Genomic DNA, 16,329 nt, shown 5'->3' with positions numbered 1-16,329 from the left:
TGAATTCAATTAAAATAACTTTAGTTAGAGTAAATTAAATCGTTTTCACATTAATTATTTATCATAAAGGCCTCATGTCCTTTCTTTTATGACAACTGCCCATAATTTTTTTTTTCTTTTACATTTTTAATGCAATGATTATATTTCAATTGGGTTCCTTTATTTCCTTTTACATTTAATACAAATGATTAAATTTTAAATTCGGTCATTATATTACAATCAAATTTAAAATTTAATCTTTATATTTTAACACAAGAATGTCACAGCGGAAAGTTTAATAGAAAAATATTAATAATGTTAATAACTGAACTTAAATTTTTAAATTTGAAAAGTATGATGACTCAATTCGAAATATACAGAAAGTATAGAAATTTAAAACATATTGTAAGCTTTAAATTTTAACTCTATAATTTAACCAAAAAGATAATTAACCCAATGCAAGGTGTAGGTTAAGAACCATACTAGTATAAAGTAATTTCAAATGTTCAAAAAATAATTGACGAAATGTAAGTTTAGATAACAATCTAGATTGATAAAAAAAAAAAGTATAATATACCGAAAAGAGAAAACCAACCAAATTCAGAGGTTAAGATGTGAATTATCTCAATTTTATTCTAAGAACCCCTTTGCCGAAGATTTATTTAAATAGATGTAATTTATTTTTAGAATATAATAAAATAATAATTAAATAATTAAAGAAACATTTGACATTATCCATCGATAATGGACAAATAATTATTCGACTTTTTAATAATACGATTATTCAATTTTTAAAGTTAATGAAGAGCACCAAAACAAATGAATATGACTTACATTTTTATTAGGATGTTTGAATTAGATTGGATTAGTTGGATTAGAGATCAATCAGAGTACGGGTTCGAATTTATTAAATTGGGAATCAATACCAATTGATTGAATCTAATGTTAAATTAATATAAATATAAATTTATGTATATAAAATATTAAATCAATATAAAATTCTGCAAAGTGAGCTGAAGTTATAAACCCATTGATTGAAATAATTTCATCTATATTTAAGACGAGTTCGATCCATAGATTCATTTGTATAATAACGTAATATATGCATATGTGTGTGCAAGTGCGAATCGTGAATTTTTGGGTGGCAAGCTGGTGATGTGAGCGTTTTTGTTTTCAAAGCTTATAAATTTTTTTTGAGTCTTCTCCTATATAGTGCGTTGCAGTTTTGTTAATAAAATTTTATTTCATGAGAAAAAGGAAAATAAAAAGAATTAAAATTTAATTATAAATTATTTAAGTCTTAATTATATATATTCAATCGATCCTTCATTAACTTAACACAACTTTATATGAATAGTATTTAAAACTGATACAATGAATAAATGAAAATAATAAAAGAAAAATAGATTGTATGTATTACTATCTACACTAAATAAATTTTATTAGACATAATAGAAGGATCAAAATTAAAATATTACCATTTTCTTATAATATGGAAAAAATAAAGATTAATGTAACACATGTCAACAAAGAGGCCTTCTATATAAAATATTAAATCCCAATTTAGTGAGATATAAAATTCCGCAAAGTGAAATCAAGCAATATATTCATTGATTGAAGTAAGTTAATTTATACCCAAGACGGGTTCTATTCACATATTCAGTTGTGTGGTAGTGTAATGTGAGCATGTGTGTAGAAACGAATCTTAAATATTTTTATGAGGGGCCAAAATTGAATTATATGTTTTTAAGAAGTTAAAGTTTAACTTTATCTTACATTAACTTTTGATTTCATAACTTTTGAAAGGATTGAATAGAAATCTTTTCATTTGGGTTAAAATGTATTTTTTTCTTATTTTTATAATTTATTAAGGGGCCACAACATAATTTTTTATTTAAGAGAGGTCTAAGGTCCCTACTTGCTCCCTCTAAATTTACTCGTGTGTGGGTTTAAATTTGTTGAAAGAAAAATTTTAATGATGGGATAGTAAGTACTTTATAAATGCCAATGTTTATATCTTTTATCAATTTCGCTCTTTTTAGCTAAATTTAATTATTAATATTTTAAAATGAGAAAAATTGTCTTTAATGAAAATGTTGACTAAAACATTAATTTTTTTAACGATATTAGCATGACAACCACAACCCGCATGGTAGTCCACGTATATTTCATGCTGACATGACATTATTTGTTTTATGTGTTATGCCAATAAATAATTTAAAAATTAAAAATTAGAAAATAAAGAAAAAATTATAAAGAGTTCATAAAAAATAAAAAAAATAGCATGAAGTACATGTTAATTGCCATGCGGGTTACCATTTCTAAACATTTAACATTGTAGTCAATAATTCCGTTAAAAAAATAATTCGATTCTTTTTAAAAGATTTAAGATCAAAATTAACTTAAAAATAGAATAAAAGTTAAATTCAAAAAAAATATAAATATTAAAAATTAAATCTGATATTATGCTTCTTCTTTGTCACAATTATTGCTGTGGTTGATTGTTTGGTTACTTTACCTTAATGGTTTTCAATTTCAAAACTTGACTTTAATAGAAATTATCTTACATTAATTTATATTATCATCACTTTTTGAAAGGATAAAATAGAAATCTTTTATTCTGGGGTTAAAATGTACTTTGTTCACATAGCAATTTTTATTTCTGTCATTTATTGAGGGACCAAAACATAATTTTTTATTTGAGAAGGGATTAAGGCCCTACCTGCTTCCTCTAAATTCGTCCTGCATTTGGTTATGTTACCTTAATGGTTTTCAATTTCAAAACTTGACTTTAGTAGGAGGTGAAAAGAAATAAACAAAAAGTCATGTTAGTCCAAATAATTAGTATCTTTATTAAATTTCGATAACTAACATAAATTTTAAAAATAATACTTATTCCGACTCATCATGTTAAAATAATGTTTTTGTTGGAATAATATTTTAAAAAATAAATCCACTTAAAAAAAATTGGTTGAAGTAGATGTTAAAAATTAAATTATAAAATTAAATATCAATTTTAAATATAGTAGAAGGATCAAAATTGAAATATTACCATTTTGGTGAAAAAAAAGTAAAGAATAATGGAATACATGTCAACGTAGAGGCCTTCCAAGTAAACAATAATTTTATGTATATAAAATTCTGCAAAGTGAACTTAAACAGTAAGATGATTGATTGAAGTAAGTTAATCTATATCCAAGACAGGTTTGATCCATATATTCACCTACCTCGTAGTGTAGTGTGTGCATGCATGTGTGTGTAGAGATGAATTTTAAAATTTTTTTATGAGTCTCGAAATTAAATTATAAATTTTCATCAAATTAAAGTGTGATTTTATCTTAAATTAATTTATGATATAAATATTTTAAAAAAGATTAAATAGAAATCTTTTTATTTCGAGGGTTAAAATGCAATTTTAATATCTTACCTACTCTCTCTAAATTCATCCCGTTTGTGGGTGTGTAAGTTTGAATTTGTATTGTATAAAAAAGATTCTTTTAACGCAAACCGTTGAAAGAAAAATTTTAGTGATGGGGCAGCGATCACATTATAAATGCCAATATTTATATTTTTTATCAATTTAAAATTTTTAATTAAATGTAATTATTAATATTTTAAAATAAGTCAAATTATTTTTAATGAAAATATTGATTAAAACATTAAAATTTGAATAATATTGGCATAAAATTAAAAACATTCGGCACATGAATTCTTGAAATCAATTAAAATAAATTTAGTTAGAGTCTTGTTTCACAGTAATTATTTATCATAAACACTACAGTAAAACAAGTTTTTAGCGGCTTTTTTTGGGCCTATAATAGCGTTTTTACAAGCACAACAAAAAAATACCACTACAGATAACGCCGCTAAATTTCACCGTGTTTATGTGGAAAAACGGCACTATAGAACAAGACTTTTAACGGTGTTTTTCAAAAAGCGCAATCATTAAATTTCAATTAGGTTATTTTATGCGGAAAAAGGCCCTATTTCCTTTCTCTTATGACAAGTGTCTATAATCTTCTTCTTTTTTTGCATTATTAATGCAATGATTATATTTCAATTGGGATCTTTTAGATTTTATACAAATGGTTAAATTTCAATTTCGGTCCTTATATTACAATTAAATTTGAGATTCTATCTTTATACTTTAACAAAAGAATGTTACAGCGGAAAATTTAATGGAAGAATTTTAATAATGTTAACAACTAAATTTAAATTTTTAAATTTGAAAAGTATGATGGCTCAATTCGAAATATACAGAGAGTATAGAAATTTAAAGCATATTGCAAGCTTTAAATTTTAATTTTATAATTTAACTAAAAGAATAATTAATCCAATGCAAAGTGTAGGTTAAGAACCATATTGGTATAAAGTAATTTCAAAGGTTCAAAAAATAACTGACAGAGTTTAGATAACAATCTAGATTGATAAAAAAAAGTTACATACTGAAAAGGGAAAAACAACCAAATTTAAAGGTTAAAATGTGAATTATCACAAATTTATTCTAAGATCCTCTTTTTCGAAGATTTGATTGAAATGATTGAGCTAAAATATAAAAAATTATAGTGTTTTGAGTTCAAATCTCATAATAAACGAAGTAAAAATATAAAAGAGTTTTACGAATATAAATTTATGAAAATTTTAAAAAATATATAAACAGTTAGAAACATCTCTCTTTTTCAAATAAATTGAATTTATATTTTCAACATAATAAATGAAGTAAAAGAAATTCTTTCAGTTTAAATTGATGTCATTTATTTTTAGAATACAATAAAATAATAATTGTAATGGGCCATTTTTGCCTAGGCCCAAAGAAGAAAAAAAATACAAAATATAAAAAAAAACCAAATAATAAAAAATCTAATTATCAGTCCATTACATATCAGACCCAATAGCCCAGTTACAAGCCCATTTACAAAACAACCTAGCCCAATCAAATAACCCAATGCCTAAAAGGCCCAATGGCCCAAAACCTAGACCTAGGTTCAGCCAAACGGAAACCTAGGGTTTCCTAGCGCCGCAGCCCTTAGCCTCTAACGCTTCAGCAGCCTCCAGCACACAGCCCCCGTACGCCCCACGTCAAGCGCCACGTACCACCGCTCCAACGGGGCTCCGTACCTGCAAAGAAACAGACAACAACAGCACAGCAAAGAGGCAGAACCAATCGATTTGTATTTTCTTTTTTCGGTTTTTACTCTGTTTCGGCTATAAAGCCAAGAATACTGCCATTGTAAATTTTTTACACACACATTGAAAATAGGCAAACGAAATACAAGAAAAGCAATCCAAAAAAATTAGAAGGTGATTTTTTTTCTTTAGTTTTTGCGATTTGCCTTTTTTTTTGTCCTGTATATTTTTGTTTTCGCATAAAAATACAGAGGAGGAAGGGTTTACCATCGAAAATACACCGTCGGAGTCCCTATCTCCTTCGTCGCGATCGGAGCTTGATATGGGATTTCAAAGTTAAAATCGGTAATCCATGAGTTGTGGTTTCAAACGGTGTAAAAGAGGGGCATATATTCATCGCCAATCATCAAATACAGTGGTGTCATGGTGATGAGTGTGAGTTTTTCGGTTAGATCCGATGAGAATCAAAATGGCTAAGGTTTTGGTTCTTTTGTCGGCCAAGCGAGGAAAAACATGAGGGATTAGGGTTTTGATTCAATTGCTGAAGAGAATAGCAGATTACCATTCATTTTTTTAGTTTTGATAACAAAACGAAACGACGTCGTTTAGGGGGGAGGAGATCCGCGCGTCGACCCGTTCCAGAACCCAAACCCGCGCCTTTGTGATTCAAATGGGTTATTTCCGATATAAGTCCCTCCCCTTTCGCGCCGCATTTCAATCAGCTTATAACGGTGTCTCATTAATTTCTAAATTTTTCCTATAATTTGTGCATGAATTCGATCTGGTTCGCGCTTCGATGCTGCGTTTTGGGGTCTGGAATATTTCCAGATTTGGTCCTTGCGCATTAGCACATGTTGCGCACTGGTCCTTATTTTGGGATTTCTTCTATTTTCAAATTATCCCGCTTATTTTAATTCAATTTTAATTTAGTCTTCTATTAGTATAGCCTATTATTTTACAATATATTTAACGTTTGTACATGTGTTGATTCATTTTAATATTTGTACAATTATTTTGAATTTTTTTATCTTATTATTTTCACATTGTGCATCCTATTTCTTTAAATATTTTATACATCTTTGCATATACATCATTCTTATTAAATTTTTAATTTATAATAACCATTATTTTGAAGTTAACAATATTCTTATTTATTTTTTGACAAGATCATCGTTTTAAGATTCTTTACATTAAATTATTTTAATACCTTATTACAAAGTTTTGTTTAGATATTTTTATATATTGATACATAAATTATTTTAATAGAGTTTTCTATTTAAAATATTTCTTGATTCATGATTCACTTAACATTTTTATGTATATATGACACTATTTTGGGAACTTCATTTTTATGTTTATAAAATTATTATTTTTAAATGTTTCTCTATATTATATTATCTTAGTATCTTATTTAGTATCTCTTTTAAATGTTTTTAAGTATAATGGTACATATATAATTTATAAGCTAACTTAATTTTATATGCATCATTCATTTCATGCAAATATATATATGTTTGGTACGTATATCTTATCATGTATTCCACCATTTTTTCATATTCTTAAGTTATTGTATATTGTCGTTTTTTTAAATGAATTAGTGTTGAAAATAATTCGCATACTATTTGATTCAAATAATTTATTCTGTAATATTTATTTCAATGATTATATATAACCTTAGTTTTTTACCTAAATTATTTCAAATTTATCAATTCATCCACTTATATATCATATATATTATGTGTTCATTCATCTATTTTGTAATTGTCTTATACCACATTGACTTCTAAATTCCATTTTGCTTTGTATGTGATTTGTTGATTGATTTATATTGTGCCATATTTATTGTTGTTGTATATTATTTTATTCGTTATATTAAATTTTTTCCATCCATGCTTAAAAATTTGATCATGTTTTTCTTAGAATAGTTGTACTTAATCATTGGATTTATCAATTGTGGTTTATTGTACTTTACGTATGCATATTATCGCATGTTTATTCATTTTTTTTTACAAATGTTTCTTTGAAATATATTAATTATTCTATTCTATTTCAAGTCAAATTAATGCGTTTTAAGCTAGTTTTATAATTATTCATTTAAAAATTCTTTAAAACGAAGGCAATGTTTGATGTTTGGCAATTCGGGGAATCGTGCCCTATCGTGCTGGGTTGCAATTTCCCGTTTGTTCAGAATAATCGAATATTCCTTTAAAATTTCACTCATGTCTTCTAAATTCTAAAACAAGGCAATTTTCAATGTCTAGAAATTCGAGGAATCGTGCCCTACTGTGCTGGGTTTCGATTTTTTTTCGTTGGACTAAATAATTGGGCATCCTTTTGTAATTTTCAACATATAAACTTTAGGAACTCAAAATTTATAGTGTTTTCGGGGGTATAAAGGACCGTGTCCTATCGTGCTGGATGTAATGCTGTATTCCTCTAAAATAAGAGAATTTTGACGACCAACTTGGGCTATTCAAATGTTTATAAAAGGAACCACATTTCAAAAACGTTTTTAAATCTTAGACATAATGACAGTATTTAATCGATTTGGTACCAATTTTGGGCGTAGTGAGGGTGCTAATCCTTCCTCATACGTAACCGACTCCCGAACTCGTTTTCTCATATTTACGTAGGCCAAAATTGATTTAAATAAAATAAAATGTTTTATCAGGTAATCCAATCACACCTAAACAAAAAGGATTGGTGGCGGCTCCACGATTTGTTTTAAAAAGTCGATCCCCGTTCTTTTAAAAAAAATTCGACAATAATTAAATAATTAAAGAAACATTTGGCATTATCTTAAATCCGCTTATATCATTTTTTTTATTCCATTGATAATGGAAAAATAATTATTCAACTTTTTAATAATATGATTATTCAATTTTTTAAGTTAATGAAGACCACCAAAACAAATTGTTGAGATTGACAACGAAGAGAGTAGAAGAAATATATTCTGACTTCATTAATTCCTTCAACCAATAACCTGTATTTAATAGAAGTACACCAGCTGACAGTTCTAATTGAAACCAACTGAAACCGTCACAATGCTAACCAACTAACTGTAAAATAGTTACTCCTCACATGCCCCGTACTTTGTCAACTTTTACCCCATTCAGAACTTTCATTAGTATCAACGACCCGAAGCAAATCGCGAAACTTTGTGAACAGTGGTACTGACAGTGGCTTTGTCAATATGTCGGCAAGTTGATCGAAACCAGGGACATGTCTTACTTGAAACTGTCCACTCGCAACTTTTTTTCTGACAAAGAACAAGTCTAACTCTACATGCTTGAATTTGGAGTGTAAAACAGGATTCCCCGCTACTGCAACTGCAGCCGAACTATCATATCATATTAACGCTTTAGTTTTAACTGGAACACATAACTCAGCCAGTAAGGACTGAATCCGCACCATTTCAGCAGTAACATAAGCAACACTCTTGTATTCTGCTTCTGCAGTAGAATGGGAGACAACTTGCTGTTTCTAAAGCTCCAGAAAATTGGGTTCCCTCCAAGAAACACACAAAAGCCTGAGGTTGATCTACGATCATCGACATCTAACCCCCAATTGGCATTGGAGTAGCTCTTAAGTAAGAATTTTGAGGTTCGAGTGAATTTCAATCCATAGTGCAGTGTTCCTTGCAAATACCTTAATATCCGTTTCACAGCTTTGAAATGAAAATCCAAGGGTTTATGCATGAACTAGCAAACCTTGTTTACTGAGTAAGAAATGTCTAGTCTAGTGATGACCACGTACTGCAATGCTCCAACAATACTTCTGTAATGATGCTCAGCTTCAACAGGACTACCTTCACTAGTGGATAGCTAATATGCAGTGACCATTGGTGTTGGCAAGCCATTAAATCTGTCCATAGAGGCTTTTTTGAGGAGATCTAGAATGTATTTCTTCTGAGTAAGGAATACACCTTTTGAACCATAGTTGACTTCAATACCAAGGAAGTAACTCAGCTTTCCTAGATCTTTTAGTGAAAACATATCATTCAGTTGAGCAACAAACTGATCTATAGCTCTAGAATCATTCCCAGTGATGATAATATTATCAACGTAGACTAAAACATAAAGTAGCTGGGATCCTGACTGAAGAAGGAAGAGAGAATTATCAGCTTTGGACACTTCGAACTTTGTGGCTACCAAAAACTCTTTCAACCTGTGAAACCAAGCTCTTGGTGCTTGTTTAAGACGAAAAAGAGCTTTCCTTAGTTTGCAGACTAGGTGCTCCCCATTTGGCCCTTGTTGCTCAAACCCTGATGGTTACACCATGTAAATATCCTCACTCAAGTCGCTATTCAGGAACGCATTATTTATGTCAACTTGTCGAAAGGGCCAGTTCAAAGACACAGCCAATGCAAGAACCACTCTAATCGTAGTTGGTTTACCACAAGGCTGAAGGTTTCTTAGAAGTCGATGCCAGCTTCTTAAAGGTAGCCCTTAACCACTAGTTTCCTCTTGTAACATGCGATCAAGCCATCTGCATGTCTCTTGATTTTAAAAATCCACTTGAGCCCAACAGCTCGATGACGTTCGGGTAAAGGCATAAGATCCCAAGTGTGATTAGCAATCAAAGCACTATATTCAGCTTGGGCGGTTGCAGTCTAGGCAGTACTTTGAAAGGCTTCAATGATAGACACTAGCTCAGTATTAGTTAGGATAGAAGAAAATAACTTAGGCTTAAAAATACCACTTTTGGAGTGAGTCTGCATAGGGTAAAGACTCACAACTGGAGGAGCTATGGTGAGACACTCAGACTGATCACAAGGTGTAGGAGCAGGAGTTACAGCTGAGAGGTCAGCAGAGGAACTGGAAGGAGATCGAATATGATGATAGAGAGACTGATCAGAGGAAGGTATCTCAGGAGAGACCCTAGCTGGCCTTGGTGTAGTGTGACTAGAAGAGACATCAGATACAACCACAGGCAAAACCGATCGTTGATGAAAAACCCTTGTAGAAACGATTAGGGATGAGGAACAAAAATCAGCAGCATGAAAAGAAAAGTGTGCCTCATCAAATTTAACATGTCGAGAGATATAAACTCGACCATCCTAAGCAAGACACCTATAACCCTTGCGATTAGGAGCAATACCCAGAAACACACACCGTTAGGATCGAAACTGGAGCTTGTACTGTTGAAAGGGTCTCAGATATGGAAAACAGGCACAACCAAACACTCGGAGCAAACCATAGTCAGGTTGGAGGTCGTAGAGTGTATCATACGGACTGACTTGATGTAGGACAGGAGTAGGCAGTTTGTTGGTTAAATAAACTGCATGCACAAAAGCATAATACCAAAACTTTAAGGGTATAACAGAGTGAGCTAAAAGAGACAAGTCCATGTCAACTATCTACCTATTTTTTCTTTCAGCGACCCCATTTTGCTCTGAGGTGTAGGGACAAGTAACCCTGTATTGAATACCGAGATAAGAAAGTTCCTTTGACAAAGCACGATATTCCCCTCCCCAGTCAGTTTGAGGCATTTTAATGGATTGACCAAATTGCATTCGAACCAACTGATGAAAATTAAGAAAACACTGAAGCACTTCAGACTTGCTTTTGAGAAAATAAACCCAAGTATATCTACTGTACATGTCGACAAAGAAAACGTAATAAGAAAAGCCATTGGAAGACACATGTGCAGGTCCCCAGACATCAGTCACCACAAGCTCAAAGGGAAAAGAATATATTGTATGAGAAGAACCAAACGGTAGCTTGTGAGCCTTTCCGAGCTGACAAGCAGTACATATATGAGGCAAAGAATTTTGTTTAAAAGACACATTAAAGGACTTCAATACACGAGCAAGTGTTTTATTACAAAGATGGCCAAGTCTGTTGTGCCATAAAGAAGAGGAGGAAATTTGAGTAATGTTCAGTAGCGGGGAGCAAAGCTTCTGAGCAGTAGGGACCGTAGTGGGAGCAGTCTTTGAAAACTGAAACTTGTAGAGACCCTCATGCATGTGGCCCTCTAACAGAGTCGTCCCTGTCTGAATGTCTTTCACAAAACATAGAAAAGGGTGAAATTCAAAATAAACACCATTATCTTTAGCAAATTGATCCACAAACATCAGATTCTTGCATACAGTAGGAACATGTAAAACATTTTGAAGCCACAGAAGTCTGGAACCAGCCAAAATGGTAGACGAACCTACATTAGCTATAGACTCACCATTTCCTATAGTGACATAGCTTGTACCTGTGTAGGGAGAAGAAGTCGTGAGATTGGAGGCTTCAGATGTAATATGATTTGTGGCACCAGAGTCAGGATACCAAAGCTGATTTAAAGTGAATGGAGTAGGAGCTCTAGGAGAGATCGAAAGAGAAACCGCAGGTGTTGAAGAAACTAAGCCACAACAATGAGCAAGAGATAAACAAGTAGGTGGAGAAGAGAAATGCTCATGATTGTGAACCTGATGCCAGTTGACTGAAGGATTTTGATTAACTCCAGAAAAACTCTCATCAAACCTATGATAGCAGTTTTGGACAATATGACCAATTTTCTCACACAACTAACACTCGGGTCGAGAGCGAGACCAGCTCTTACCACTTCCACGAGACCAGCCTCGGCCTGACTTTCTTTACTGTGCTTAGGTTCCTGAGGATGAGGGAGTTTTGAGCCATTGGCATTATCTGGACGTTGAGTGGCCGAATTTGCTTGCATAGGAACATCAGTCAATAAGGCTAGTTGTCTTGCTTCACAGTCAAGAAGCATGTCAGTGAGCAGGTCCAGAGATATTAGAGAAGCAGACGCAAAAACACGAATAGATTCATATTCAACCGAAAGGCCAACCAAAGTAAGACTCACTTGTTCTGTCTCAGTGACCAAACTACCCACTGCTGTTAAGTTATCGCAAAGAGTCTTTACCTTGGATAAGTATTCTGTGATGGTGAGATTGAACTTCTTGATCGAGTACAAAGCGTGACGCATACTCGAAATCTTGAGCATAGGCGTGGTACCAAATCTTCTTTCAATGGTAGTCCAAACATCAAAGCTTGTCTTAGCAGTTGTGAGATAAACTAAGACTTCATCAGTAACAGTCGACATGAGCCAAGAAGCTAGAAATTTATCTTGCTTCTTATGAGCAAGAAAGACAGGATTATCCACGAGTTGACCCTCACTTCCAGCAATAAAGGGCGGAGGAATAGCAACCGTGCCCAAGACAAAACCTTCGAGACCATACCCTTCCAGAATCAACAAAATTTGATGCTTCCACAGTAGATAATTGTGCGCAGCAAGTTTGATCGTATCATGTTTAGCAAAATAATGAATGTGTTGTGTACCACCACTACCAAGACTCTACGAAAATGGACTGCTTCCCTAGTATTCGAAGAATGACGTAGAGTATCGACCGCTGGTACTGCCTCTGTGGCCATGAAACACAAGAAACGAAGAAAAAGAAGAAAAAAAATTATGCCAAGAAAATTCTGGCCCTTGATACCATGCTAATATTGACAATGAATAGAATAGAAGAAATATATTCTGACTTCATTAATTCCTTCAACCAATAACCTGGTATTTAATACAAGTACACCAGCTGACAGTTCTAACTGAAACCAACTGAAACCGTCACAATGCTAACCAACTAACTGTAAAATAGTTACTCCTAACACAAATGAATATGACTTACATTTTTACTAGGATGTTTGAATTAGATTGGATTAGTTGGATTGGAGATCAATCAGAGTATGGGTGTGGAGAATGGTTTTGAATTTATTAGATCGGGAATCAATACGAACTGATTGAATCTAAATTTAAATAAATATAAATATAAATTTATGTATATAAAATATTAAATCAATACGCATTGATTGAATCTAAAGTGCCTTACAGTTTGATTAATAAAATTTTATTTCATGAGAAAAAGAAAATAAAAATATTAAAATTTAATTACAAATTATTTAAGTCTTAACTATATATGTCCAATTAATCTTCCATTAGCTTAACACAACCTTATATGAATAGCATTTAAAACTGATATAAATGAAAACGATAAAAGAGAAATAGATTGTACGTATTACTATGTACACTAAATGAATTTTATTAAATAGAAATATAGATGATTTAGAAATTAATTTAATTTCTTTAATTATAATTTAATGGATTATAATTACATAATTGAATAAGAAGTGAAATTAAATTATTTAGTCATTGGAGTTTTTTCAAATAAAGCGATTAAATTTATTTATTCATATTTTTTAATTTTTTTAATTTTTTTTGAAATAATCAAATCTTAAATTAATAAATAATAAAATTATATTTTAACTTTTTAAAGGGTGAAATTTAGTATAAGAGAAATCTGTTTGATTCATATTCCGAGACACAGTCAAGAGGATATTAAGGTATTTGAAAGGCACTATTGATGATGGTACAACTTAATTTAGAAGTGAAAGCATAAATCCAAGCGCTAAACTTGGGAAACACATTATTTAGCTAACTAGGGCTCTTCAATAGCCGATGCGGGATAATAAAAGAGCCCTAAACATTATTACAAATCTCACAAACATCACTATATTGTAGACTCTAGATATGATCATCATTAATAACTCTAAACAAACATCAACTATGATGATTGTTATATTTTTATTTCTTGTATTTTACTTGGTCCCCCCAATAGTAATTTTTGTGGCTTTGTTTAGCTCACTCAACACAGCAGCGATACATGAAATACATCTCCATCGGACGTCCACACTCAGCACACTGCACCCTCTCCGGAATCCCGCCACCGTTTCCCGGTAGGATAAGGCGAGTGCAGTGATGGTCATCGGTAATCCCGTCCAAATGTTTACGAAGTGCAGGGATAAACCCCATTTGCTTCGCAAGTTTTTCCCATTCATCAAAGCTCTTCATGCTGCTAAGCACTTTCTCTCCATTGGCTCTCACCATTTCATCTGAACCAGTGAAGAACACTGCCCATCCATTTTCACTACCGTCATATGCAAGCATCGTCATCACTTCTTGTTTTATAACGTCGTTTTCAATGGTCTTCCCATGTTGGGTTTTCGAGTACAACATGCTTTCTAATCGGTTCCAAAAGAACCACACATTTTCATCTTCCCAAGCGTGGCTAAGTTGCTTCTCTTTGATTAGACCAGTAATCTTTTTCACTCGTTCCTTTGCATTGTTTTTTCCAACATAAACCATTTCTAACCCAATGTCGAGAGCCTTTGCAACCCCTTTTGTTGCGGTAGTGAAACTTTCGATCCATTCCATTTGCACACCGCCATAAAAGCATACCACTTTCTGTTGGCTCACCTGATTATATAAGAAACCATGCAAAACCATGAATAAAGTAAGCATATTAATTGATATACATATGTATATTAAAGTTATGTGGAGATGTTCCTGTACCCAAGTAGGTAAGTTTGGCTCAAGGCGATCAACGAGAAGCTCAAGGGTCCAAGCTTCAACTTTCCAAAAACTTTCTTCTTTTTCACTGCTAAATGGGAAAGCTGAATTTCCCCATATCCACATCATGTTGAGTGCATTTGGGCATAAAACCTTTCCTTGTGGATCCAATGTCACCGCAATTGGTTTCTTAACGAAACCCCATACTTCCATTATGTATTTAATCACTGCTGGTTCAATGGCAAAAGGATGTTTCACTGTATACCATGACATAATTGATTTCAAGTTCAAAAACTTTTGTTCATAACCATTGTAAAAGCCCATTTTTGCCCGGGCCCATACCAACAAAATAACCCAAATAATAAACCCAAAAGTAACAGCCCATTTATAAACTCAAACTCTGACCCAAAATTTAAACCCAAACAAATTAAAACCCTAAAAGCCCAATCAGCCCACAACCTTAACTAATTTTCAGCAAACAAAAAAAAACTAGCCGTTCCTCCCTCTGTCCCCAAGGTTCAGTCGCCCCCATGCTACCTCTGCCTTGGCCACCACGCCCCACGCGTCTGACACTCCACCGTGCCCACCACCTGCAACAAGAACAAACACAACAGCAAAGAAAGCATGCGAATGATGGGGGAAGTAATAAACAAAAGGAACGAAAAAAATATATTGGCTTTAAAAGCCGAAATCTATCATTTGTAACGGGGGAATTTCCCTTGTAAAAAAAGGCACATTAGAAATCAAAAACAAAAAAAAATAGAAGTTCAAAAAGGTTAAGCCTCTACCGGTCTCTATTCATTTTCATTTTTATTTTCATTTTATTTTTTTTTATCTTTTTATTTTTGCAACTTCATTTTAATAAGGAAAATAAATATAAAAAAAAGGAAGAGGGAGTGCACCTGAATCGGCCCTTAGACCAGCCGGCGATTGGTCCTTTGCCGTCGTCGGATTCGGGCTTGAGAGGGGGCCAAAGATCTTGTTTTCTCCTCGATTTCCCTTTCCAAGGCTCGAACCTTTAAAGGTGCTTCAACGTGCGGATCGGGAGCCCCCTTTGCACGACGCCGGCCACCGGCCGTGGCGGCGAATCGGAACGGCCGAGGAATGGGAGTTGAGAGGATTTGAAATCCTCAATTTTTTTTTTTAAAAAGGGAAATGGAGGCTGATGCTTTTTAGGGCTTTATCTTTTTCTATTTATACAAGATTCTAAATTGCGTCATTCAAGGGAGAAAAATCTGCACATTATTGCCATAATGGGTATTTTTCACCTTTGGTCCCTCCATTTCTGCGGCACATTCAATACAGTTTTTGTTTTACTCAAACAGGGAATATTGCGCAATCGGTCCCCCATGTCCTCGGCGCCTTTTATCTCAGTCCCTTTACCATATATTTCATATATTTACAGTTTGGACCCCCGGATTTTTGGTTTGATTTTAATTTTCATCCTTTAGTTCATTTAAGTTATTATTTTTTTTTGTTTAAAAAAAGAACAGGGGAGTTTCCTTTATTATTTATTTTAAGTTATATATATGTGTATATTTTATTTACCTAATATTTTTCTTATTATTTGTATTACTTGATTTAAATCATTATATACACACATGCGCATGTTATTTATATATATGTAATTATGTTTTCATATTTTATAATTCTTATACATACACATATATATATACGTATAGACATACATATTTTCATTATATATATATACCTACATAGCTTTTTTGTATTTTAAATTTTTTAAAATTCATACATACATTTTTAAAATTTTTATAATTTTATTCATTTCTTTATTATCATTATTGTTTTACTTTATGTTTATTTATTTATTGATGTGTCCATTATTATTTTTAAAAAAATGTTTTAGTT

At 32.2% G+C, this 16,329-nt stretch overlaps 1 protein-coding gene across 3 annotated transcripts; it reads right to left on the bottom strand.

The window, feature by feature from the left end:
- Window positions 1–13,738: 13,738 nt before the first annotated feature.
- Window positions 13,739–15,849, bottom strand: LOC121223409 (protein SIEVE ELEMENT OCCLUSION A). Of its 3 annotated transcripts, XM_041104829.1 has the most exons (4): window positions 15,363–15,846; window positions 14,920–15,050; window positions 14,464–14,717; window positions 13,739–14,367 (listed from the first exon to the last, which is right to left on the bottom strand). In XM_041104829.1, exons 3-4 carry the CDS (start codon window positions 14,671–14,673, stop codon window positions 13,753–13,755), a joined length of 825 nt encoding a protein of 274 aa, XP_040960763.1. In that variant the 5' UTR covers window positions 14,674–14,717; window positions 14,920–15,050; window positions 15,363–15,846; the 3' UTR covers window positions 13,739–13,752. The 3 variants fall into 3 exon arrangements, with proteins under 3 accessions (XP_040960763.1, XP_040960759.1, XP_040960755.1); XM_041104825.1 differs by having other exon boundaries at window positions 14,464–15,050; window positions 15,363–15,849; XM_041104821.1 differs by having other exon boundaries at window positions 14,464–15,849.
- Window positions 15,850–16,329: the final 480 nt, after the last annotated feature.

Source organism: Gossypium hirsutum, chromosome A03 (genome assembly GCF_007990345.1).
Source record: "Gossypium hirsutum isolate 1008001.06 chromosome A03, Gossypium_hirsutum_v2.1, whole genome shotgun sequence".
NCBI classification, from domain to species: Eukaryota; Viridiplantae; Streptophyta; class Magnoliopsida; order Malvales; family Malvaceae; genus Gossypium; species Gossypium hirsutum.
Note: the sequence above shows the minus strand (reverse complement) of the source record. Positions and strands in the feature narration are given on the sequence as shown.